At 37.6% G+C, this 26,086-nt stretch overlaps 1 protein-coding gene across 1 annotated transcript in view; it reads right to left on the bottom strand.

The window, feature by feature from the left end:
- Abca5 (ATP binding cassette subfamily A member 5) overlaps nucleotides 1–26,086 on the bottom strand; it is a 73,303-nt gene that overhangs the window by 2,590 nt on the left and 44,627 nt on the right. Inside the window, exons 21-36 of the mRNA XM_038327998.1 lie at nucleotides 22,259–22,386; nucleotides 21,066–21,203; nucleotides 20,208–20,321; nucleotides 17,846–18,016; nucleotides 15,779–15,892; nucleotides 15,288–15,422; nucleotides 14,513–14,587; nucleotides 13,310–13,401; nucleotides 4,590–4,716; nucleotides 4,258–4,375; nucleotides 4,076–4,167; nucleotides 3,118–3,293; nucleotides 2,488–2,563; nucleotides 2,288–2,382; nucleotides 1,363–1,482; nucleotides 156–305 (exon numbers count right to left, since the gene is read on the bottom strand). Of these exons, the coding sequence (XP_038183926.1) occupies nucleotides 156–305; nucleotides 1,363–1,482; nucleotides 2,288–2,382; nucleotides 2,488–2,563; nucleotides 3,118–3,293; nucleotides 4,076–4,167; nucleotides 4,258–4,375; nucleotides 4,590–4,716; nucleotides 13,310–13,401; nucleotides 14,513–14,587; nucleotides 15,288–15,422; nucleotides 15,779–15,892; nucleotides 17,846–18,016; nucleotides 20,208–20,321; nucleotides 21,066–21,203; nucleotides 22,259–22,386 (1,921 nt within the window). The remainder of the gene's footprint in view (nucleotides 1–155; nucleotides 306–1,362; nucleotides 1,483–2,287; nucleotides 2,383–2,487; nucleotides 2,564–3,117; nucleotides 3,294–4,075; nucleotides 4,168–4,257; nucleotides 4,376–4,589; nucleotides 4,717–13,309; nucleotides 13,402–14,512; nucleotides 14,588–15,287; nucleotides 15,423–15,778; nucleotides 15,893–17,845; nucleotides 18,017–20,207; nucleotides 20,322–21,065; nucleotides 21,204–22,258; nucleotides 22,387–26,086) is intronic.

Below are 26,086 nucleotides of genomic sequence, written 5' to 3'. Positions count from 1 at the left end.
TCTATACAAACCTCTGTTCTGACAGCACAGTCCAGTACTGGCAACAATAAAGCACAGAATAAGATACTCAAAGGCAGGTAGAAATAAAACTGAAAAGATAACCTTTAATGATTTCTACTTATAAAAAAATATTAAATATATTTAAAAGTTGTTACCTCTCTTGGCGGCTTGCATTTGGGAAAATATATTGAATTTCTCTTTGAAGGCGGTCTATTTCCAGGTTTTCTATCCAGTCTTTTAATTTAATTTCCAAAAAGTAGCCTTTGCCAAACTTACTCTTTAGATGTTGTACTGTTCCAATACATCTGAAGTAATTTTTAAAAGAAAAAGTTAAACTTTCTTGATAGTTTCACAGAATGATTTCTCACTTAAATCTCTACCACAGTTTTTGGAGAACATGGCTCTGGGAATCATTTATTTACATGAATATCAAGTGCAAACATCATGCAGCGCACACACTAGATCTGGTCTCATGTTACTTAACATTTTCTTCTATTTCTAGGACAAATTTGTCAAAATCAGGCAGTCTCCATTATGCAGCTCTAGCTGAGGCTGGAGCTGGGTTTATTTGATTTTGAGATTTCCAGTGGTGTCCTTTCTGTTCCAGGATTCTGTTTCCAGTTGTGTTTAGTTGTTATGACTCTTTTGTTTCCAAAATTAATGACACTTCTTACTCATTCCTTTTCCATGACTGACCAGATGTTTTATTGGCATGCCCTTCAGTTTGTGTTTGCTTGTTATTTTCCTTATGACTTCTGGACAGAAAACCGCACTCTGAAGCATGCTTCTCATTATTCGATGTCATGTTCAGGGACGTGCAGTATCTGTACACACAGCTTAGTTAAGATATCTGTAAGTTTTTCAACTGTGAACATTTTACTTCCCCTTTTCCTTACTCAATTTTCTAGGGAAACTGATTATATCCAATATAACCTGGAACAGGAAAGGGTGAGCTTCCTTTGAGGGAACCATAGAGACATTTTATTTGAAATCATTGTGTAAGGTAAATTTGTCTCTTTGCCCACATTTATTTATCCAGTCAGTCATTTATTTATGTATATATAAACTCAAATATTTATCTTATACTTTGTATTATAATTCCAAATAATTCCTATTACTTAAAAATATCCTAATAATTTTTAAATAACAAACAAAGGGCTGAAAACATACTAATACAGGTAGTTTAACATAGTTTTAAAAAAATTATGTGTTTCCAAAAATTACATAGAAATCAGATTTTAAAAACTATAAGAATTATGTTTTGACATTTCAAATCAATGCATAGTTTTCTCAGTTTTTAAAAGATCACACTCAGATCACCCTAAACTCCTTCTCTGAAAGGTGTGCTGTTTAGACACCTACCTTAACTGCCCAGACACCATGATTGCCACTCTGTCACAGACGGCCTCCGCCTCTTCCATGTAATGAGTCGTCAGAAGAGCAGCCCGCTTTCTGTTTTTAAATGCAGTTCGAATAGCTCTCCTACAAAATATTTTTTTAAAAATAAGATGAATATACCTGTTTGCTAATAGAGATAAGTAGTTCTTCAAAATTCAACTATTTGACTAAAACTTACCCAATATCAATTGCTATAAGTTATTATATCCTACCAAACTATGATTTTTCTATTATAACTTACTTTTATTTAGTTTGAAAACTTAACAAATGCAAAGAAATTTCATTACTTCAGAAATATACATGGGTTTAAAGTGCAATAACCAGGCTAGTATGCAGCTCAGAGGTACAGCACTTGCTTACAATGGACAGTAGCTTGGTCTCAATCCCCAGCAATAACAAAAAGGGAGAGAGAGAAAACAAAAGCATGAAGGAATGAATCAATGTAGGATAAAATGTGATTTGTGTTAAAAAAAAGCTGCATATTTATAAAATTAATATACATCTAAGTTAAACCTTAAACTTTATAAACATGGGAATTAAGGATCAAAAATTATTTGACCAACTAGTTCTTTAAACTACTACAATAAATTATAACATTGAAATTCAAAACAGTATTATGAAAAACATAAGCTACCATTAAATGACTAGGGAAAATCTTCCAAAACTCAATTCAGAAAGTAGAACTATTTATTTTAATAACCACTGTTCTGTAGTATATAAAATATCATTAACATTTTAATAAAGATACGATAAAAGCTTTAAAAGGCTAAATAATTACTATTTTATAAAATCAAGATGTATACATTGCTGACAGGAAGCTGTCAGTTACAATACTGTAAACCATGATGATGTCATGCCCTGGGACAAGGGTCTTTAGTCTCATACTCACCACATGTGCTGTTTGGCTCTGGGGTCCATACCTGTGGATGGCTCATCCAATAGAGTAACCTGTGGGTTCCCCAGCATACTTAGAGCAAAGCACAGCTAGATGGAAGAAAGAGGGAGACTGGACTAAGACTTCACTCTGTCTAGAGAGTAAAAAGCACTGAACTAGTAAAACAGATGTATTTGTTATCTAATGAAAAGTACCTTTCTCTTGATCCCTGCAGGCAGTTTCTTTATAGTTTTCTGAAGATGTTCTTTCAAATCAAGGGCATTTGTTATTCTGCAAAATGGTCAACATAAAATTAATGTACCTGGATCTGTATTAATTAATACAAATATAAATTATGCATGATCACTAACATTGTTCTCTGTAAAAGAGTCACTTAGGTAATGTTTGGTATAATTAGGTAAGAAAAAAGCTCTAATTTATATCATTTTAAACAAACTAATTGTCTTAATAAATGATTCACTTAATTTTCACATCACTTATGGGCACCTTCCTCCTATAGTTAGACAAAGGAACAAGAAGCCAGGCCATGCTGGCACCCGTCTTTAATCCCAGTACTTAAGAACAAAGGCAGGTAGATCTCTGAGTTCAAGGTTAGCTGGGGCTACATGGCAAGACTGTCTCAAAATACAACAAAGAATCAGAAAAAATACAAATAAAGAGTTGCCTTTTTCCATAGGTATCATAATTTTGTAAAGAATACGTGAAAATTATAATTTTCTAAGTAAATTATAATCTACAAAAATGATAGTTTTGAATTTTTTTAAAAACTAACATATACACTTCCTGACCCACACAGCAAAAGCACCCTGGGGACGATGGTTTACCGACTGAGGACTTCTTTCACGTCACTCGCACACATGCCTTTCACAGCTCCATAGATTTCAAAGTGTTCCTGCAGAGTGATATCTGGCCACAGCGGGTTTGTCTGAGGGCAGTAACCCATGCACTTAGTGGATTCGTCATCTTCATTTGAATGTGAATTATAATCACCTAGAAATATCTACAAAAATCAAACCAAATTTTAGTATCTTTGCTTAGTTTGTATTGCGAAGGAGACAGGAAGTGGATTCACTTAAACTCCTTCCCTCAGAAACAGTACTACCTAGCCAGTGTTTTATTGCTTTTTAAAGGCGCCAGGACTTGCATAGCTAAGTCAGAGTTTAGAGATAACGACCAGAAAACATGGTAATCCTACACTGCTGAGTGGGAATCACACCACAAGTACTGGCATCATGAGGCTTCCCTGAAAATATTTAAACCAACGAGTTGAAGAAAATAAATAAATCCTTTGTATGTCTTGGATATAGGCTATAGTTGACATAAGGAACAGCTCAGGAAAAAAAATCTCAAAAAAGTATTCCTTGTTACTCACAGGAGAACAGTGAGTCTGTCTATCTAGTGTGAAGAGAACAAGGGGGGAGCAAATAGGAAAGAAGAGCAGCACAGACATTGCAGGGGGTTGATTATAACTGAAAACTAATTGACAGGATCAAGACTAATTTACCTATCTCCAGAAATTACTATAACTGTCTTCGTAAATGGGTAGATAAATCAATCCTGAATGTAAATATTTTTTAAAAACAGAACTGTATGTGTGTATGAAAACTTCACAATTTGTATTACTTTCACAGATGACCAAGATATTTTAATCTCATAAGTCTATACAAAAAATATGAAAACACATGAAGCTGGACCATCAAATTCACAATTCATCAACAGTACACTTATCTTGATTAAAATATAAGTTATATTAGACACAATCCTCACTCTTATATATCATACCTGGCCTGAAGTTGGTTCAATATCCCCAACCAGAATATTAATAATTGTGCTTTTGCCAGCACCATTAGGACCCAACAGTCCCAAGATCTCTCCTATAGAAATTGAGAGAAAAATTATATATTAAAGACAAACTAAAAATAAAAATTACTTTTCTGAAAAACTTGAGAAAAATAAATACCAACCTTTTCTCACAGAGAATGAGATGTATTTTGTTGCCACTTTCTTTGTTTTTCTTGAATGAAGAAAATCTTTCTTATCATCATATTCTTTATGCAAATTGCATACCATAATGGCTGGCTTCTAATAAGCAAAATAGGTTTTATAGTTATAAATTAGATGCCTATCATTTCATGCCTCACATACGTATCCTAAGAACTATATTCACTTTTAATAGGGAAGTGTAAAAATAAATTTCACACTCATGTGCAATGAAAATTATTTCTTATTAATTCCTATGCCTTTGGTAATTTACCATTTCAGACTTAATATGACTTAGCAATAATAAGCAAGTTACCTCCTCACAACACTGGCAGCTCATCAGCTCTTTAACCTTCAGTCTTTCAGCTTTGACATCTTCATCTTCATCCGCATTGATTGGTGGTTCTGGACACTTCTTATTTTTGGACTTTTGTGAGAGGGTCCTAGTACATACACATAGTAGATGGTTACATAATTAAAACATTAAGAAATTTAGGCACTACATAGGGGAAAAGGTTTTAAAAGCACATCAACATGATTCCTAATGTTAGCCCTGAAGAGTAAAACTCCAAATGGTAATTTTGACTGACTGTTAGTGCCTAAATGACATTATCCAAAACCATAACTAATATGTTTAAGGTATTATTCCACAGGAAAAACAAACAGAGGCTGAAGAGATAGCTCAGCAGCTAAGAGCATTTACTGCTCTTCCAGAGGCCATGAGTTTGGTTCCCAGAACCCACGTCAGAAGGCTCAAAACAACCTGTGCTCTCCTTGGCCTTGGCTTTCTCACACACACACACACACACACACACACACACACACACACACACAAACATACACATACATTTTAAAAGTATAATATTTATTTTAAAAATAAATATTTTCTCCAAAGAAATTGTAGTCTGAGTACATATGAAACTATGAAGAGCAGATAAATCTAAATCTAAAGAAATGCTTTTTTTAATGGCAGACAGAGAACAAATTACTTGCAAAGAGATTTTTAAATAGGAAGAGAGGTAAAGAGGTAAATGGTGGTGGTGTACAGTTTAATTCTTGCACTTGATAGGCAGAGGCAGGTGGGTCTTTGTGAGTTCGAGGCCTTTCTGGTTTACAGAGAGAGTTCCAGGACAGGCTCCAAAGCTACACAGAGAAACCCGGTCTTGAGAAAAGAAAAAGAAAAGAAAAAGAGGTAAATAAAGGGGACGTTATAAGAAACAAAAGGACAAGAAAAGAAAAAGGAAGAGGAAGTCAATTATGTAATTAAGCAAGCTAAGACTACTGGACATGGCAAAGAAACTGAAGACACTATCAGTGGCGAGTTAAGAGGAACTCAAAATTTTATGGAATTAAAGATAAAAGGTGTTTGAAATATGAAAACAAACAGAGGTATAAAGAGCCAGAAATGAATTTATATTTGAAAAAAAAATTTAGGTCCTTTTATGTATGGAAGAAAGTGTTATTCCTCTTTCCTAAGTTTAGATTCTGAAGGAAGAGGCTGGAGATATGACTTATTTTGGTAGTGTTTGCTATATAAGCACGAGGACCCGAGTTTGGATTTTCAGCATGTATTTAAAAAGCTGAATTTGGCAGCACAATTCTGTAATTTCAGTGCTGGGGAAGAAGGAGTAGAAGGATCCTTGGGGAAGAGAGATTGAGGAAGATGTCAACCCTCAGGCCTGCACATACACACACACTGCACATGCACATGAATATACACACACTATGTATGTGCTACAGCACACAAATACACATACATGGTTCAGAAGGGTGATACAGGAAGAGAAAAGAGGACTGACAGAGCAAAATTCTTAAGTACAGGAAATAAATGATTCTCCATAGCAGAAGGTCATCTCTTCCTCTGGGACAGGGAAAAGGCAATGCAGATAAATTTGCAGCTATCTGAAATTAAGTATAGAAGGCTCAAGATCCTTGTGTTCACAGATAAACACTAGAAAAACCAGGAATGTTAAGCACGAAGGATTATCTCTTCAAGGAAAGAGATGTGTACCTGTTTTCTATCTGGAATGCTTGGGTGTGGGTGTTGTTAATAGTCTAGCAACCTATGCTGTTTCTAGGGCCAGCTCACACCCAAATCCCCCAGATTATTATGTTTACCCCAGACTCTTCCTCCCTAGATTTATATATTAAGCAGTATTTCTCAGTCAATAGAACCCTTCCTTAGAGGAGATGCCACATGTACTTTGTAGCTCTGTATGACCAAAACCATACCTGATCCACCTTAGGCCCTTAAACTATAGAACTCATCCTTATAGAAGAGGTCACATGTAGTTTGCAAAAGAATTCTGATGTAGTCATGCCTTAAGCTTTCTCGAGCACATGGGTTGAGATCACTGTTACCAGGAAACTTTTTTCCAAAGGTGCATTCTACTTAAATATGTCTAAAATAAACTGCCTGAGTTTATTTTACTTAAATGCTCTAGAAGTCTGAACCAACTTTGACTAACTAAATCATGCTGAGCCAGATCTCCTCACTGGGATAGTTACTCTGCTGGCCATGGTGTTTGCAACATCAAGTATGATGTTTTCAAGATAAACACCAATATTAAACTAAGGAGCAGGATGAGAGATGACCTGGGAAATTTGAAGAATACAAAGAAAGTTTGGAGCAACTATTAAAACATAATAAGACAGTATTAAACAGAAACCAACACCTAGGCCTATAATCATCCCAACCCAGATGTCTAAGTGCCAGCCTGAGAACACAGTCAGCACCAGAAAGAGCAATAGGTGCCAGCAGAGCCTGGTTAGTCATGAAGCAAAGCTTGAACAATCCAACACAGCTGAAGCACAAGAAAAGAACCTAAAAACAAATTTTATGAAGATGATAGAAGTCCTTAAAGAAGAAGTGAAAAACTCTCTTAAAGAAATTGAGGAAAAAAAACAAAGAAAAATTGGAAATCAATAAATCCCTTAAAGAATGCCAAGAAAGCCAAGGAAAAGAAAACAAACAAATAAGCAGATGAAGGAACTGTTCAAGACCTGAAAATGCAAGGGTTGGTCCACCCACTGAGACAGTGTGCCTGATCTAATGGGAGCTCACCAAAGCCAGCTGGACTGGGACTGAATGAGCATGGGATCAAACTGGACTCTCTGAACGTGGCTGACAATGGGGCTGACTGAGAAGCCAGTGATAATGGCACTGGAATTTGTTTCTACTGCATGTACTGGCTTTTTTGGGATCCTAGTCTGTTTGGATGCACACCTTCCTAAGCCTGGATGGAGGGGGAAGTGCCTTGGACTTCCCACAGGGCAAGGTACCCTACCCTCTCTTAGGACTGGAGGGGGAGGGAGGAGGATGAGTGGGGGAGAGGGGGGAATGGGAGGAGGGGAGGAAGTGTAAATTTTGAATGGTATTATTTACAAAGCAATAAAAATTTAAAAAAAAAAACCTGAAAATGCAAAAAGAAGCAATTAAAACACCCAAACCGGGGAGAGGGCCTTGGTCCTGCCTCAAAGCAATGTGCTAGACTTTGCAGACTCCCCATGGGAAGCTACCCTCTCTGAGGAGTGGCAGGGTGGCTGGGGTGGGGTGTAGGTGGAAAGAATGGGAGGAGGGGGGAGTGGGAACTGAGACATGTATGTAAAATGAAAAAGACTATTTTAAAAAATTAATTTAATAATAAGAAGAAACACAAATGGAGGGATTCTGGAAATGGAAAATCTTTGTAAGCAAACAGGAACTACAAATACAAGGATCACCAACAGAATACAAGAGATGGAAGAGAGAATCTCAGATGTTGAAGATAACAATAGAAGAAATAGACATAATTGAAAGAACTCAAGAAACTATACATCAACAAATAAAATCATCCAATTAAAAAATAGAGCACAAATCTAAACAGAGAATTCTCAACAAGATTCTCAAATGGCAAAGAAACACTTAAAATGTTAAACATCCTTAGCCATCAAAGAAATGCAAATCAAAAGGACTCTTGAGATTCCACTTTACACTCGTCAGAATGGCTAAGATCAAAACCACAACAGACAGCTCATGCTAGTGAGATGCAGATTAAGAGGAACACTGCTTCATTTCCGGTGGGAGTGCAAACGTGTACAGCTACTTTGGAAATCAATATGGCAGTTTCTCAGAAAATTGGGAATCAGTCTACCTTAAGACAAAGCTATATCACTCCTGGGCATATACTCAAAGGACACTCAACCATACCACAAGGACACTTGCTCAACTACGTTCATAGCAGCTTTATTCATAACAGCCAGACACTGGAAACAATCTAGATGTCCATCAACCAAAGACTGGATCAAGAAAATGTGGAACCTGACAACAGGGTCAGATCTAGTGTGCTGACCAGACAGGATGTGGGGCCCACTCTCCTAGGTGCTGCAGTTGATGTGGGACAGGTCACTCTCATGACCTGAAACCAGTGCGCGCTCTCTCGCTCTCGCTCTCGCTCTCGCTCTCTCTCTCTCTCTCTCTCTCTCTCTCTCTCTCTCTCTCTCTCTCTCTCCCTCTCCCTCTCCCTCTCCCCTCTCCCTCTCCCCTCTCCCTCCCTCCCTCTCTTTCTCTCTCTCTCTCTTTCCTGACACAGATAGCAGGGAGCAGAGGGTAGAGAGCATCTTTCCCTCACCCATATGTCACCACATGGCAGACGAGGGACAGGTAAGCCAGCCCTGAGAGCATATCAACAGAGCTGCCCCTGCTCTCTTGTTCTTATTCTACCTACAGTAATCAGGAGAGAGGGCCCTGCACCTTGCCTGGGCAAAACAGTAGAGCTGACCCTGGTGATGTGAGTGAGGGGGACTTGGGTCTGTGGGCCCAAGAACAGAACTGGCCTGATCCTTGCTGTAGGAGGCACTGAGTGAGCTCGCTGAGTCAGTGCTGGAGAGCTTGTCTGGATGGTGATGATGAGGTAAAGCTATCAAGCTGGCCAACTCAGCTGCCACCCAGGCCCACAACCAGGGCTGTGAGTTGTCCCACTCCAACATCTATCAAATCTATGAACTGTTGGAGCATGTGAAGAGGATGAATCTACAGATCAAAAACTGCAGGATCTCCATGACACAGTACAACAGGGCATTCAAGAGGAGTTCTTCCAGTGAGAACTCATTATCGGTGGGGTAGCAGGAAGCAGAGGCCTAGAGCCAGATCAGACTCATGGCAATGAACACTTACAAGTAAAGATGAATGGACTAAAGGGTAAACTGTGTGGCTAAGTGGGCTACACTACAGCTTCCATGACAAGATTCTTCCTTTCTTTCTTTGTTTGGTTGGCTGGTTGGTTGGTTGGTTTTCCTTTTAAATTTGGTTTTGATTTGGTAGGTGAGGTAGCAAGGACAGAGGGCAAGGAGATAGGGAGATGAGATCAGAATGCATGATGTGAAATCCACAAGAATAAATAAAAATCAAAAAGAAAGAAAATGTCGGGCGGTGGTGGCGCATGCCTTTAATCCCAGCACTCGGGAGGCAGAGGCAGAGGCAGAGTTCGAGGCCAGCCTGGTCTACAAGAGCTAGTTCCAGGACAGGCTCTAGAAACTACAGGGAAACCCTGTCTCGAAAAACCAAAAAAAAATAAAAAAGAAAGAAAGAAAAAAAAGAAAAGAAAAGAAAGGGTATATACACAATGGAGTATTACTCATCTCTTAAAAACAATGACGGCAGAACATTTGCCAGCAAATGGATGGAACTAGGAAAGATCATTCTGGGTGAGGTAATTCAGACCCAGAAAGACAAACATTATGTATGTACTCACTTATAGGTGGCTATTAGTTGTAAAGTAAAGGATAACCACGCTTCAATCCAGACCCAAAGAAGCTAAATAACAAGGAATGATGTGGGATTCCCTCTGTATGCTGTGAATACCATAGATTAATAAAGAAACTGTCTTGGGCCTGTGCAGGGAATAGAGGTAGGCGGGGAAAAGTAAACTGGATGCTGGAAGAACAAAGGGTAGATCAGAAAGAAGCCATGAAGCCTCTGGAGACAGATGCGCTGAAACTTAGCTGGTAGACCACAACCTCATGGCGAAATACAGATTAATGGAGATGGGTTAAATTAAGATATAAGTGTTAGCCAATAAGACGCTAGAGCTAATGGGCCATGCAGTGATTTAATTAACACAGTATCTGTGTGATTATTTCAGGGTTAAGCAGCTGGGAATGAACAAGCAGCCCCCTCCAACAAAGGAAGGCTTAAGGTCTGGGACACATGAATCTCACCATGAAGGGGAAATAGAATAGACAACACAGGTAAATGGGGGAGAGGTCTGGATCGGAGCTGGGAGTGGGAGAGATCAGGTGGGGGAGGGTGGAAAAGATAACTGGAATCAGGGGCATCTCTGGGATGAGCTAGAAACCTAGTGCAATGGGAACTCCCAGGAATCTATGGGGATGACCCTAGTGAAGACTATAACAATAGGAGACCCAGCCACATAACCTCTGACCCACTATCTGTCCTGACTACAAGATATGCTGGGACAAAGGTGGCACAGAAATTATGGAGTGGGCAACCAATAACTGGTCCACCTTGAGACCCATACCCTGAGAGGGAGCCAACCCCTGACAATGCCTGGAGGGCCAGAACCCAGAGTTTAGACAGCCCAGAGACCTAGGATAGACCAAATATGACTAGCAAAAAAGAAAAAAATTCAAAGAAATTATTCCTAATGATATTATGTTATACTCATAGATCATTGCCCAGCCTAAATGCCATCAGAGAGGCTTCACCCAGAAACTAATTAAAACTGATGCTGAGAACCACAGCCATACATTAGACAAACCTCAGGAAATCCGGTGGAAGAGGGAGAGGAAGGATTATGGAGGCCAGAGGGACCAAGGACATCACGGAAAAACACAGAGTCAACTGGCCTGGGCTCATGGGGGCTCCCGGAGACTGAACAGTGAACCAGAGAATTAGCACGGGACTAACCAGTGCCCTCTGCACATGCGTTGCAGTTGTGTGGCTTGGTCTTCTTGTGGGACTCCTGGCAGAGAGAGTGGGGGCTGTCTCTGACTCTGCTGCCTGCTTCTGGGACTCTTTCCTCCTGCTGGGTTGCCCCATCCAGTCTTAATAGGAGAGAAGGTGCCTAGTCTTACTGCAACTGACATCCCATGGCTGACTGATCTACAGGGAAGGCCTGCACTATTCTGAAGGGAAGGGAGAGGGAGTAAAAAGAGGGGAATGTTGAGGGAGGGCCTGGGAAGAGAGGAGGGGAAAAGTAGAAAATCTAATTGGGCTGGAAAAAATTAATTGATTCATAAAATTTTTAAAGCATTAAAAAAAATGAAAAGAATGCCAGCGGCATGGCTCTGACAAAGTTAAGGGGGTGACACAGAGCAGAGAATGCTGACTGGTTTGGAGAATCAGAAAACAAAAGGAGTGAGGTATTAGAAAGACTACTCTGTGAATATAGGAAGCTTCCTCACAAATATCAGCAGAAGTAGGGAGAGGTGGAACAAGGAGAGCCAGACCTAAGTTTCTCAGTGCAGAGGGAGAGCCCAATGCTTACTAAACATCACACACTCATCTCAACTTCCCAATGTTTACATACATTAACATGCTGATGTTAGAACTATAAGCTAACAAGCATTACACACTTACTATCTAAAGCATCCAGTGTTTATATATATTAATACCCTGCAAGGACACACAAACATGAGAGCTACAAAAGCTAATAAGCAGCACACATTTAGCTGTCCAGTGTTTGTACACGATAATACTCTGTAATACACAAACGTGACAGGTATAAAAGGACAGGTGCACACTAGTTTATTACCAACACCCACTTTCACTAAGCAATAATTCTTTCAGTTTAACATTACCTAGTAAAGGTACTGAAGTTTGGAGAAAATACTTGCATTTCATATAACTATATATAAAATAATAAAAAAATTTTAGAACTCAATATAAACACAATGGAACCAATTTTTAAAATTTAATAAACATTTTTAATAGAAATAATCCTTTCTCTCAGAAGACATTAAGTGGACAACAAGCATACGAAAAGGAGATTACAATGTTACTTAGCAAAATTAAAAAGTTAATAAATCACCACTACAGTATAAATGAGGAACTTTCCACAATCATTCTCACTGTAAAACTCTATGTAATAGACATAATTTGCTATTCAAATCCTAACTATTGGGCCAGTGAGATGGCTTAGCCGGAAAAGGTGTCTACTGCCAAAACTGATGACCTAAGTTCAAACCCACACGGCAGAAGTGAGAACAGGTTTTGCTAGCTGTCCTCTGGGACCCACATGCATTCTGTGGCTTATGCATACTCACAAACAAACACACATATGCACACAAAATAAATACAAGTATAATAAAAATAAATAATTCAAATTCTAACAATCTGATTTTTTTCAACAGTAAAAAGCAGGTAACTATACAATTTAAATATACTTAAAGTACTTAATAGAACCACCGTCTTTAGTGGCTTAAAATTTTAAAACATATTTACTTTCTTAAAAATGTTTTATATGATACTGGCTTTGGTGGGCGGGGGGGCCTAGCCTGTTTGGATGCTCACCTTCCTAGACCTGGATGGAGGGGGAAGGAACTTGGACTTCCAACAGGGCAGGCAACCCTTACTGCTCTTTGGACAGGAGAGGGAGGGGAAGTGGAGGGGGGAGGGGGAGGTAAATGGGAGGCGGGGAGGAGGCAGGAATTTTTAATAAAATAAAAAAAATGTTTTATATGCATTATAGAAATACCCAGAATGAACATGCAGTAAATGTGTGAGGGACACTACACATTAATGTATATTCTGAAAAAAACCAACAAAACCAAGAAATGACTATATGCTATCTATAACTCCATGTTGTTATAGTAATGTGTAGTGTACAACAGGCAGGCAAACATTCTGAATATAATAGATTGGTGGTTGCATAGGGCTAGAGGCATGGGAAGGAATACAGGAAAGTGACTGGATACAATTACTTGGAATGCTGGAATTGTTTTAAAATTACATTGGTGTTTAAAATTATGGTGATGGTTGTACAAATCTGTAAATTTACCAAAACTTTAAAACTTAGGTAAAAAAAATTAACTAACCTGAAAAAGGGATCCTTCCTTATTGATCTGCCTCCATGTTTTTTCTCATAGTGTTGTAAGAGGAAAATCCACAGAATACAGTGCAGGTAGGGCTAGAGAAGAGTAAGTAACAGCTTATGACTGAATCATCCTTTCTTTGCTTTTCCAACAGAAGGAAGACTTCAAAGATCAGGTTCTTTACCATAACCAGAGGGGAGAATCCAACTGCTGTGTGTTTGTTGTAATAAAGATAATTAAAAATAACTTGTCTTGTTTAGTTTCTTGGTGATGGAGACTGAACTCAAGGGCTTCACAGATGCATTTATAAATTAATTCTTCATATATATATATTTGTCCCTATAAATTCATTTACTGTCAGTTTAACAAAATATAATCAAGCATAGCTGGTAACTGTGTCACTGACTTGTAAGCTCAGCACTAAGGGAGTTTAGACAGAAAGACCATAAAATCCAAGCCGGGCTGGGCTACCTAAGACTATGTCTCACAAACAACAGAAGACTTTGTTCTTCCTCTGAGGAAGCCAGTTTTATTAAAATAGAATCAGTAGCATGGAAAAGTCAAGTGTATTGAATTGGAGATAATTGGTCAATGACAAAGGTATTTCTACAAGAACACAGATTCACTATCAATTAACACACTTAACTTACAGGCTTGTTCATTACGCAACAGGACAAAAACTAAAAATAAAACACGAACAAGTCGTTCATTTCTAACTGACTACGTAGTCCAACAATGACCTCAGGCTTCTGATGGCCCAATGCTCAAGCTAGGAAGTGTTGGGAAGACAGGAGTGCATCACTACATCTAATTGCTCCTGTGCTAGGGATCAAAACAATAGCTCCATTCATGCTAGACCAGCATTCCTGACAGCTGAGTCATGTCCTAAGCCCATAAACAGGTCCATTTTTAGTTTTATACTTTTTTAAATTTTATGTTTTATGTGTATGAGTTGGGCTTTTGTTTTGTTCTGTTGTTTTTAATGTCTGTGCACCACAAGAATTCCTGGTGCCTGTGGAGGCCAGAAGAGAGCATCAGATCCCCTGGAACAGAAGTTACAGTTGTGACCCACCGTGTGGGTGCTGGGAACCGAACCCAGGTCCTCTGGAAGAGCAGCCAGTGCTCTTAACCACTGAGTCATCTCTAGCCACACAAATACTCTTAGGAGCACACAGACACACAAAAATAGCTTTTGCTATTTCTTACCATTATAACAGCAACTAAAAGCCTATCCCATGGGTTGTAGGTTTCCTCGGTTTTTGATATATTCTTCCAAGAACCCTAAAACAAAACATTTTTATAACACATAGACACAAGTATTTGGTTTAAATGTTTAATATATTTTAGGCATAAACATATAATCTCTATAAATAAGCTGTTCCTATTAAAAGCTGTGTTGTGTCTAACTTAAAATCTTCCTGCTATACAATATTTCTAGAATCAAGTACAGTCAAATATTAAACTAGGGTAGAAAAAGGAATTTTCAGAAATCATAAACTATGAGTTTACTACTTAATTAATATAACATTTCTATTATTTCTTTGTGAATTCCATACATTATAATTTGATCACAGTCACCTCTACTCCTCTCAACTATTTATTTTTTTAATAAAATGAAAATATCTTTGATTTATCCATGATCAAAATTAATCTGATGCTTTTTCTTAATGTTTTCCTGGGGAGGGAGGAATCATTTATACTTAATTTTTCTACCATTTTATAGTATATTACTTAATTCTTGAGAAATTTCTAAAAAAATGAAAAATAAAATCATACATCTAATTATGCACATCAAATTAAGCATCAGAAACCATGTAGTGAACATAGCTTTTCTCTTTTGACAACCTAAAGTCATACTTGGAAATATCTGTCATTTTAAATTCCTTTATTGATTACATAATCAAGCAGTAACAGTGAATCTTATATTTGTTACTATTTCCAGGACAAGAACCAAGATATCAAAGACTAAAGACAACGTTACCTTTATGAAAGAAATCAGGCAGCCCAGGAGTGGGTAGATTGGAATGGCTATGCAAAAGGTGTAATGAAAAACAGCTGACACTGAGTATCCCAAAAAGAAGGTCATTTCAGTGACTGCAATACACACCAATGCTGTCTAAAGAGGAAACAAGAGAGTAAGTGACAGAGTCGTTTAAAATGTCATGTAAACTTATTACAAATTATGCCTTGGCATCAAGTATGTTTTTTATCCTCAAATAAAACATACATCAAGAAATGATACTAAGCTAGGAAATATCAATATGATGGCATAAACTGTTAGCTGTTAAATACTGTGAGCAAGACCCCTTGGAGTAGATGGTGGAAGAGCAATACACCCACCCGAAGAAACTGCCAGCTCTCTCCAAACACTCTCTACTTAGAAAAGATACATTTTACACCCTCAGCACCATCACCAAAGCATGCGTAAAAAACTGATTCAGAAAACTGAAATAAAATAAAAGCGTGACTTACCACAGAATAGATAAATGACCAAAATTCCTTGGTATTTAAAATTTTCTTAAAGGTGAAAGAAGCAACATAGGTGAAGAGAATAACTGATGGCGCATAGCCGATAAGGCAGAGAGCCTGTAAATCAGAAGAGCGCGTCCCGTAAGAATATGACCAGTTTATAACACAATATAAAATCATTCATAGTAAAATATTAAGAAATTTTTATTTCTCTAATTTCACCCTTCAAGAAATCACTACAATTGTCTTTGTACTTATTTGAACAGTTACAAATCTATAACACTATTTAGCCAATAAAAATCATGCTTTAAATTATTGTTTTATATAACTCCAAGTGATTTAACCTCAGCATTATTTTTGCAATTTTTTAATACCAAGTAAAATTTTCTCTCATGCCAGGCAGTGATAGTACTCACCTTTAATCCTAGCACTTAGAAGGAAGGCAGAGGCAGGTGGATCTCTGTGAGTACAAGGTAGGCCTGGTTTACAAAGTGAGTGCTGGGACAGCCAGGGCTACACAAAGAAACCCTGCTATGAAAGACCAAAACAAAACTTCTCATTATTTTATTATTAAAATCAACTGAAGCTAGTTACAATTGACTATCTCTCAAATATTTGGAACCATTCTTTAAACTTTTTAGGTGTATTTATTTTAACATATGAAGTGCTTAGCCTGCTTATATGTGTATGTACCATGTGCGTAACAGGTGTCCTAGGAGGTCACAAGAGGGCAACAGATTTCTTTGAACTGGAGTTACAGATGGCTGGCAGCCACCGCATGGGTGTTGGGAACTGAGCCCAGGTCCTCTGCAATAATAACAAAGTTCCTTTAATTGCTGAGCCAGTTCTCCAGCACTTAGCAACCAGATGCATCACACTCAATATAACTTTTTTGTTTGTTTGGGTTTTTTGGGTTTTTTTTTTTTTTTTTTTTTTTGGTTTTTCGAGACAGGGTTTCTCTGTAGCTTTGGAGCCTGTCCTGGAACTAGCTCTTGTAGACCAGGCTGGTCTCAAACTCACAGAGATCCGCCTGCCTCTGCCTCCCGAGTGCTGGGATTAAAGGCGTGCACCACCACCGCCCGGCCTTGTTTGTTTGTTTTTGTGAGGTTTTTTGTTTTGTTTTATTTTCAGATGGGGTCTCACAATGAAGTCCTGGCTGACCTGAAACTCACAAAGTAGACCAGGCTAGCCTCAAACTCACAGAGATCTTTCTGCCTCTGTTTCTCAAGTTCTGGGATTAAAGGTGAATATTACAATGTCTGGCTTTAATATAACTTCTAAGATTATTTTACAGGGCAGAAGTTAATATATCAAGTCCAAATATTCTCTAGCAAAACCAAGGTTTGCATCCAACATCCTCATACATAGCTTTATATTGGTTTGCTTTTTTCTAATATAAACCATTTAGCAAAAGGAACTCTTAATTAGCCATTTCCACAGATCATGAATGCCAGTTACACATTTTTTCACATTTTCAGACAAATTTAAAAATTAGGAGGAGTTTCTTTCCCAGAGCTCAAGAGATGGCACACTGGTTAAGAGCTAGGCCAACTGTGAAAACCAGAGCTCAGATTCTAGTGCCTTCGTGACAAACCAGTCGACGTGCGAATTCTGGTAACTAGAGCTCTGAGGGATCCGACACCCTCTATGGCTACTGGCTTACACTTACACACACACACGCACACGCACACGCACATACATACCTACACCCATACGCACATTAATTAAATCAAGTCTTTTTAAGAAACTAATCACTTTCTTGTAAAAGGTCTGAGTGTGCCAACGAGGAAGGAAGACTGTATTTAGGTGCCTGATGCAAGAAAGTAGATAGTCTACTTGAAAGACCACAACAAGCTACAAGGGATTATTTTTAAATGGTAGCTTGCACTTTTTAAATCACTTACAATAAAAACTGAATTAAATGTACCATATACAATAGCAAATATTTGTTTCATTTTGTTTTAAAATATATACACATTATTCTACCTGACAACTGTCATATTCGTACATAAATAGGTTTTTAAAAATATTTAACTACAAATATCATGAGCACAACTGATGATAACTTACCACAGCTAGAAATTTTACAGGATAAAAACACAATCCATGGCGAAATGCAAATAAACTTCCCAGCATCAAAGTCAGAACAACAAAGAAAAAGGGGAAGTCCACAACAGCCTGTCCAACCCAATAGGCTGATGGCAAAAGACCTGAAAGTTTAAGCTGAGTATAAGCTTTGATCTAAGAAAAAAAAAGAAAGAAAAGCTATTAAAATCTTAAGCAATTTACAAATAAAAAGCAAGCAAATTATTGAAGAACTTTTCATTCCTATCAACAAAACGAAAAAGTGACTTTACATGCATTAATTTTAGCGCTTAGTTAGGTTCATTTATAAGATTTATCAATTTCAACAAAATGTTTAAGAATCAGAATGTAATAAGATAAAACAAAAGGTAACATAGAAATGGTGGGTATGCGATCAATGTCAGCCAAACATGTTCATATGAAACTATGCAGAAATAAATGAGGATATATTTAAATGGAAAAGGATTCTCATGTTCAAAATCTATTTTTAATAAGAACATATAAACTGCCTAATATCTTCTGGACCTTTACAGAACTTCAGATTATATGTGAAATTTTGTGCAAAGAAAATACATTTGAAAACATTTTAAATAGTTTTAAAATAAATTACATAGTACATAAATGCATGGTTTTCATACTAGTATTTTCCTGTATATTAATACTGAAATCAGTTTTTCTTTTCGTGCTCTCACAATTTACTTTTTGTAAAAATCTTTCCCAAATTCTGATGCCTAAAAAATACTATTCCTAAACTGGGCGTTGGTGGCGCACACCTTTAATCCCAGCACTAGGGAGGCAGAGGCAGAGGCAGGCGGATCTCTGTGAGTTCAAAGCTAGCCTGGTCTAAAAGAACTAATTCTAGGACAGGAACCAAAGCTACAGAGAAACATTGTCTCAAAAAACCAAAAACCAAACCAAAACAAAACAAAATATATTCTTTTGATTTGTACACTTCTAAAGCTATCGATTCATAATAACTAAGAGGATGAAATCAAAGAGCAGACAACAGAGTAAGAAATGGAAACAAGAAATAAAAAAAATGTGTTAAGAGGAGGAAGTGGCACACTGGAGAGATGGTTCACAGGTTAAGATCACTTGGATCCAGAGGTCCAAGGTTTAATTCCCAGCACTCATATGTGGCTCACAGCCACCTGGAACTCTAGTCCCAGAAAATCGATGCCTTCTTTGGGCCTCTGTGAGTTCTTCAGGCATACAATGCATAGATACACATCAAGCAAAACTGGTGTTCATACAAATACCTATATGCAAACATTCATGGTACTGTATGTATAAGAGTGAAACCCAGCAACATTTCAGGTGTTTTTTTAACAAGCAGTAGTTACACAAACTATAATGCACCCATATCGTGAAATAGTTCTCAATAATAAAATGGAATGGACTACAGAGACTCCTGACACAAATTTCATGAATTTCAAGAAAGCACAAGGAAGCTACGGTATAATAATAATAATAATAATAATAATACACACTGTAGTTACATTTATATGCTTTTGAAATACATAAATCACAAAATAGAGAATAGGTTAACGGTGTAAGAAAGCAGGATGAGCAAGCCATGGCAGGCGAGTAAGCAGCTTTCCTCCATGACCTCTGCTTCAGTTCCTGCCTTTGGTTCCTTTGGTTTGCTTGAGTTCCTGGCCCTGACTTCTTTCAGTAATAGACCTGGAAGTATAAGTTAAATAAACTCCTTCCCCCCAAGTTGCTTTCGGTAATGTTGTTTTATCATAGCAACAGAAATATAACTAAGAAATTTTCAAATTAAATACTCTTAAAGTTTACTATGAGGCAAACATATATATAACATATATATATGTTACATATATATAACATATATATATGTTACATATATATATGTTTTATATATATGTTATATATATATTCCTTCTTACTAGCAGCAAACGATAACCTTCTTTTTATCTTAAGATATTTAATTATGTTTATGTGTGTCTGTGTGAGGTTATAGTACCACATGCATGCAGGGGCCCATGGAGGGCAAAAGAGGATACAGAATTCCCTGGAACAAGAGTAATGGGCAGTTGTGAGCTGACATGTGAATACTCAGAGCTGATCCAGGGTCTTCTGCAAGGAAAGCAAGTGCTCTTAACTGCTGAGGCATTTTTCCAGCCCCTATTATTTTTTTAACTAACATAAAAAAAACAGTTTTTAAATTTACTTATGTGTACACATGTGTGGCACATGTAGATATCAGAGGGCAATTTGGAGGAACTGGTTCTTTCCTTCTACCATGTGGATCCCAGGGATCTAAGTCAGGTCTTCAGGCTTGACAGAACCTGATACCTGTAATTTTTTTTGTCTGAACAATTACCTTATGATTCTCTGCATTTTCCATGGCAAAGTAAGGTGGCATTGCAGTAACGATAATCCCAAGCAAAGCTGCTTGAAAATATAGTTCAACTTTAAAGACTATGTCAGTAATCTCCTGAAAGGCAAACACAACAGAAAATGCATGTGGATCACTTTAGAATGCCTTAGAATATCCTGAAAGAGCATTAAAATTTCTAAATAAAGACATTAAGATATCTACCACAGGATATGGACGAATAACAGGTTTATTACCAAGAAGTGCCGGGCTACACTGCCAACTCTGCCACTAATTAGTATGTGTAATAAACAATTAGCATATCTACCAGTGGCCAGATGCAGTGACAAGAAATACCTAAAAACGATTTTTGGTATGTTTCATTTATTGTGTGAATACTTTTATGACTGCGTCAAATAGGATCTTGATCCCTCCTTTTTTCCATCGGGAAAAGCTATATCCAAGCTTATTTTCCTAAAGAATCAAGAACATCTCCCAAACAAGGGTGACTTTAACTCCTCTATCTCCATGTCCTTTGTAACCCTAAGGAGTCAGCTAACTTTTCCAGGCAGGTCAAAAAGTAACTGACATCCAAATGCAGATTACCCGAGACATAGGTTGCTTTGGGTGTTACACTACCCTCAACAAGTTCATTTCTCTATCCTTTCTCACCCTAATCTTTGTGTTAGAGACCAAACCCAGTTTCTTGCACCTTTTAGTGGAGCATTCTAAGAGTAAATCCTACTCTATACTACTCAGGAGTAGTAAAGCATACTACTCCTGGAGACCCCTAAATTCCCCACTTCAACTTTTAACGTTACAGTATTTCCACAGTTGAATTCATCTTTGTGTATGTTTGCTTACTTGAATGAATGGAGTACTCCAGATCTGGATAGCTTCAGTCACATTTAAATGATAAAGATAGTAGTTACTAATGATGTTCATCATTACTGGTAAAGAATAAACCATAGTACTGTTGAAAACAGCCGTAAAAACATAGTCCTGCATTTTAAAGAGAACAGTTATCACATTCTTTATATAAGAATACTGATATCACGAAAGCCCAAACTTTTCTTGCTAACTTCATTAGATTAATTAAATCTTTTAATTAATTAAATTTTATTAGGCGCTGTGAAAAAACTGCTTCTAAAAGGGACAGGAAAAGTGATGACAACTGAGATACCCTGGCTTGAAATATGCAGGCATTTTAAGTAGAAATCACTCTTTTGGAGTTAGGTGTGGTTTTGTTGGAGCAGGTGTGACCCTGTCGGATTAAGTGTGTCACTGTGGGGTGAGTTTTGAAGTCTCTTTACTCAAGCTTCGCTCAGTATGAAAGTCAATCAACTTCCTGCCACTTTCTGGTCAAGATGTAGCCAGTTCTAAGTCTGCCTGCACACTGCCATGTTCCCTGTCATGATGATAATTGACTGAATCACTGAAACTGTAAGCTGCCACTTCAACTAAATGTTTTCATTTAATACAACATGAAAATAAAATAAAAAGATTTCACCAGTCACTTACCAGGGCACAAAATCTATCACAAACAAAACCGATTATTTTTAATCATTTCTAAAGCTAGGCTGTGATTCATGATTAATGGGGTAAGTAACCACTTTAGTACTTTAGACCTGTGAATGGGTACTCACGTCTAGCACACTTTAGTACTTTAGACCTGTGAATGGGTACTCACGTCTAGCACACTTTAGTACTTTAGACCTGTGAATGGGTACTCACGTCTAGCACACTTTAGTACTTTAGACCTGTGAATGGGTACTCACGTCTAGCACACTTTAGTACTTTAGACCTGTGAATGGGTACTCACGTCTAGCACACTTTAGTACTTTAGACCTGTGAATGGGTATTCACGTCTAGCACACGTTAGTACTTTAGACCTGTAAATGGGTACTCACGTCTAGCACACTTTAGTACTTTAGACCTGTAAATGGGTACTCACGTCTAGCACACGTTAGTACTTTAGACCTGTAAATGGGTACTCACGTCTAGCACACTTTAGTACTTTAGACCTGTAAATGGGTACTCACGTCTAGCACTCTTACCTTTTCTGCAAGCACCACATTTAGAGCTGCACTATGGGGAGCAGCAGACACATAGTCACTGTCATTAAACATTGTCACCATTATGTTCTGGTGTGTGAAAAAGTTAATAAGATCACTGATATCTGAGTCTGGATTAGAAAATGAGAATAATAAAGAATCAGTTCAAGTAAGAAACATAATTGACTTTTTTCCCCATTTTTTTCGGGACAGGATTTCTCTGGAGCTTTGGGGCCTGTCTGGAACTGGCTCTGTAGAGCAGGCTGGCCTCGAACTCACAGAGATCCTCCTGCCTCTGCCTCCCGAGTGCTGGGATTAAAGGTGTGTGCCATACGACCCAGCCTGATTTTTAACTACATTAGGAGATAGTGCTCTTTCAAGAAGATCTTTTATCTTCGGGCTACATATTGGTAAGAGCATTGGCTGTGTAGCTGGTAGGCCAAGATTCAAATCCAAGTTGTACCACTTACACTATACATCCTTCAAGCAAGTTACAATGATAGTCTAGATCTTGTTTCCTCCTCTGTCAAGAAGAAAGAAGTATAACGACTTTACAGGAACAGTGGCTGTGACAATTAGATTACAGAAAACATATGCAAGGCTTTGAACAGAACCTGGCAACTGCGTAAATTTTATCTGCTGCCTACAGAAATATTAATAATAGTAAAAAAAGTTATCATGAAATTTGAATAAAGAGTAAAAACTATCTATTTGATAATTTTAATTATGCGAAAATAGCCAACCACAAAAATTAGTCTTCTACCTAACCAACTCAAAACAAAAAGAAAGAAAGAAAGAAAAAAAAAGCTGAATCCTGTTTGTGTTGAAATGTACAGCATCATGTCCAAAGAGTGGAAGCGGTCCTGCTGCACCACACAGAAGCCAGGAACCAAAACAGAACAGATGTAACTTACAGAGAAACCCCAACCTCAGAAACCAAGCACTCTCAGTAGAATGACAGGGCAGACTGAATGCAGCATGAACATCATGAAGAGTTGTGCTTTTCAGCTTCACAACACAAAATTTTCTCCTAACCAAGGACCTTAACTGATCTCTGGACACTAGAGAGTGGCTACATAATCAAAAAAAGTATATTGATTTTTTTATGTTAAACTTGCCTAAAGGTCAGAAAAGCAAAACAGCCAAGACTGTCTGACCTCTAGTGGCTTAGCTTTGCCCTTTTGATATTTAGGCAAGCTTTACTTATGAAAATATGAATAAAATATCACTATAGAAAAGAGCTAGACCACAAGTGATATTACTATGTAACTTATGCTCTCAAAGGATAAGAAAGCATCTAATGTGTGTATGCATGTGTTTATATGTATTGTATATACATACATTACATATGCACACACACATATATATATTCATGTGTATGTGTACATATGCTTACATATACATTTATACACACACACATACAAGCTTCATTTTGGACCAGCAATAGAGTACAGATTCAAAAAAAAATGCTACAGAAAGTAATGAAGAGACAAACACTAAAAATATTATAATTTCTATAATGCAGTAAAAATCAAATAACAGATATATTTAAGATACTTATAATTTTTAGGTAAGCATAAAAATCAAAAATAAGAGATTTCACAAAGTATTGTATTCTAGCTACATAAAATACATATTGAAGACATGATTTCTAGTGAAAAGGGGAAACTGTATTTTCTAATTGGAGAGATTCTCCATGCTAAATGCATCTTTTTCAGAAAAGATCAAGGTTGTGTATCATACTTAGCATTGTATTTTAACAGTAATGAATTCCATAGTAACATAGTTTCTGCAAGTCTTCAGATTATGGGTTATTTACCTAAGCAGATGTTATAAAAAAAAAAAAGCTGAACATGAATAAATGAAGTTCTTTACTATGTTCTTATATTTTGAAAACTTAGAATCTTAATTTAAAATTAGCTCAAGTCCATAAAAATATGAAAAAAACTTTTTGTCAATTATATAGTTAGGATAAAAATAGTAAATATAAAATTATCGGCTGCAAACAAGATATTCAGGCATAAATACTTACATGTAAGTAAGGCTTATTTCTTACTTGTAACCAATTATTCACATTGTTTTTGATGAATCTTTAAATCTCAATGAATATGTGGAAATACTATCCATCGATATACTATCATCATCGATATCAATATCGATATCGATATAGATAGCTCTTGCTAAGGAGAACTTTACAACCTGAAGTTCATTAAGAACATCATGAACTTCTTTCAGGCCATGAGAGACAGAACACAGCAGGTGACACCTAGTGTTCATTCAACAGGCCGACCTACCAGCTGAGTGATCCTCTGAGCGGGAGCCCCACCTGAAGATGCCATGGAATTGCTGGCTGTGGAAACCAGTTGCTTCTGTCTGCAATTTCTCTCCTGAATTCAATCATTTCTTCCCTAAGAATAGCTTCGGGTGTTTTCCCACTGCTTGTGTGTTTACCTCATGAAAATATTTCATCTACTGGGCACATACATCTTTGAGTTGTCAAGAAGATGACTTTTCATTTGGCTGTATAATTTTGATATATAGAATATATTCTGGGATATACTTCATAACTCGATCTACCTGCCCCACAAGGACTGGGGACACTTAAAAGCCTACTTTGTTATCTTGTTCAGACTAACTGCACACACAGTTAGCTCACTTTCACCTCAGAGCAATTTCAAACTGAACTAATGGCTTTTCATAAATATATCATAAATTTAAAACTTTACAGCTTGCACAAGATCAGAGTCACAGATATACGGCCAGGCTGCTGTGCAGAGACCCTAGGAAGGGCATCCCAGTTCTTCACTTGCCAGTCTGTTAACAACGGACCTGGGTCTCAAAGTTGTCATTGGGCACTGTGCCCCCTGGTCACGCTTTTGCTCCTATGGCCTTGGGACCTTATGTTGCCATGGCAATGGCTCAGCTCCCTTTTCACCTACCCTAGGAATATGCTCCAGTGAGGAGGTAACTCTTGTAATTTATTGCTTCAAGACTCCCAAGGAGAAGATTTTTAGAATAGTGGAAGAAGCTAGGAGAAGTAAGAAGTAGGGCAGGAGAATTAGGATAAAAGCAAGATAATACAAAGAAACTAGCACGAAGAAGCACGGGATGAGGGATTCATTCCTCGCCCTCAGATCCCTAGCCTTCGATTGCTATAGCATCCTCTCTGAAGCCTGAGGCTAGGCCTCAAAGACCATCGTTCAATTCTTGATGTGGGAGAGTCTTTTGTTTGAATTGATTTCATTGGCTAATAAAAAAACTGCCTGGCCCATTTGATAGACTGCCCCTTAGGTGGGTGGAATAGACAGAACAGGAAGAGGAAGTGAGGTAGAAGGATCAGTAAGATGCCACGCCTCTCCTAAGTTAGGCAGACTGCCGTGCCTCTCCTCAGAGAGAGATGCCAGACGCAATGAAGCTCCAGCCCAAGATGGATGTATGCTAGAAACTTCCCGATAAGGCACCACTTTGTGGTGCTACACAGATTATTAGATATGGGTTAATCAAGATGTGAGTAAGAGGCAGAAAATAATGGGCCAGACAGTATTTAAAAAAATACAATTTGTGTGTTGTTATTTCGGGGTATAAGCTAGCCGTGCGGGAGCCAGGCGGCGAAAAGCCAGCCCGCAGCTCCACACTACAAATTCTGAGGTAAAATATGCCTGTAAGAACTTACTACTGTCTTAAAAAATAATAATTATAAGCAGAATATTAGAATATTTTTAAAACTGCCAATTACACTTAAACTAAAACGTTATTTCTGGTATTATTCAGTATCAATAAGGTAAGTATTTAATGTAGATTTTACAACGACAGATCATGCTCGCTTTACTA

The sequence above is a fragment of the Arvicola amphibius genome, chromosome 4, assembly GCF_903992535.2.
Source record: "Arvicola amphibius chromosome 4, mArvAmp1.2, whole genome shotgun sequence".
NCBI classification, from domain to species: Eukaryota; Metazoa; Chordata; class Mammalia; order Rodentia; family Cricetidae; genus Arvicola; species Arvicola amphibius.
The sequence above is the reverse complement of the archived record's forward strand: the minus strand, read 5'-3'. Positions and strand labels throughout refer to the sequence as shown.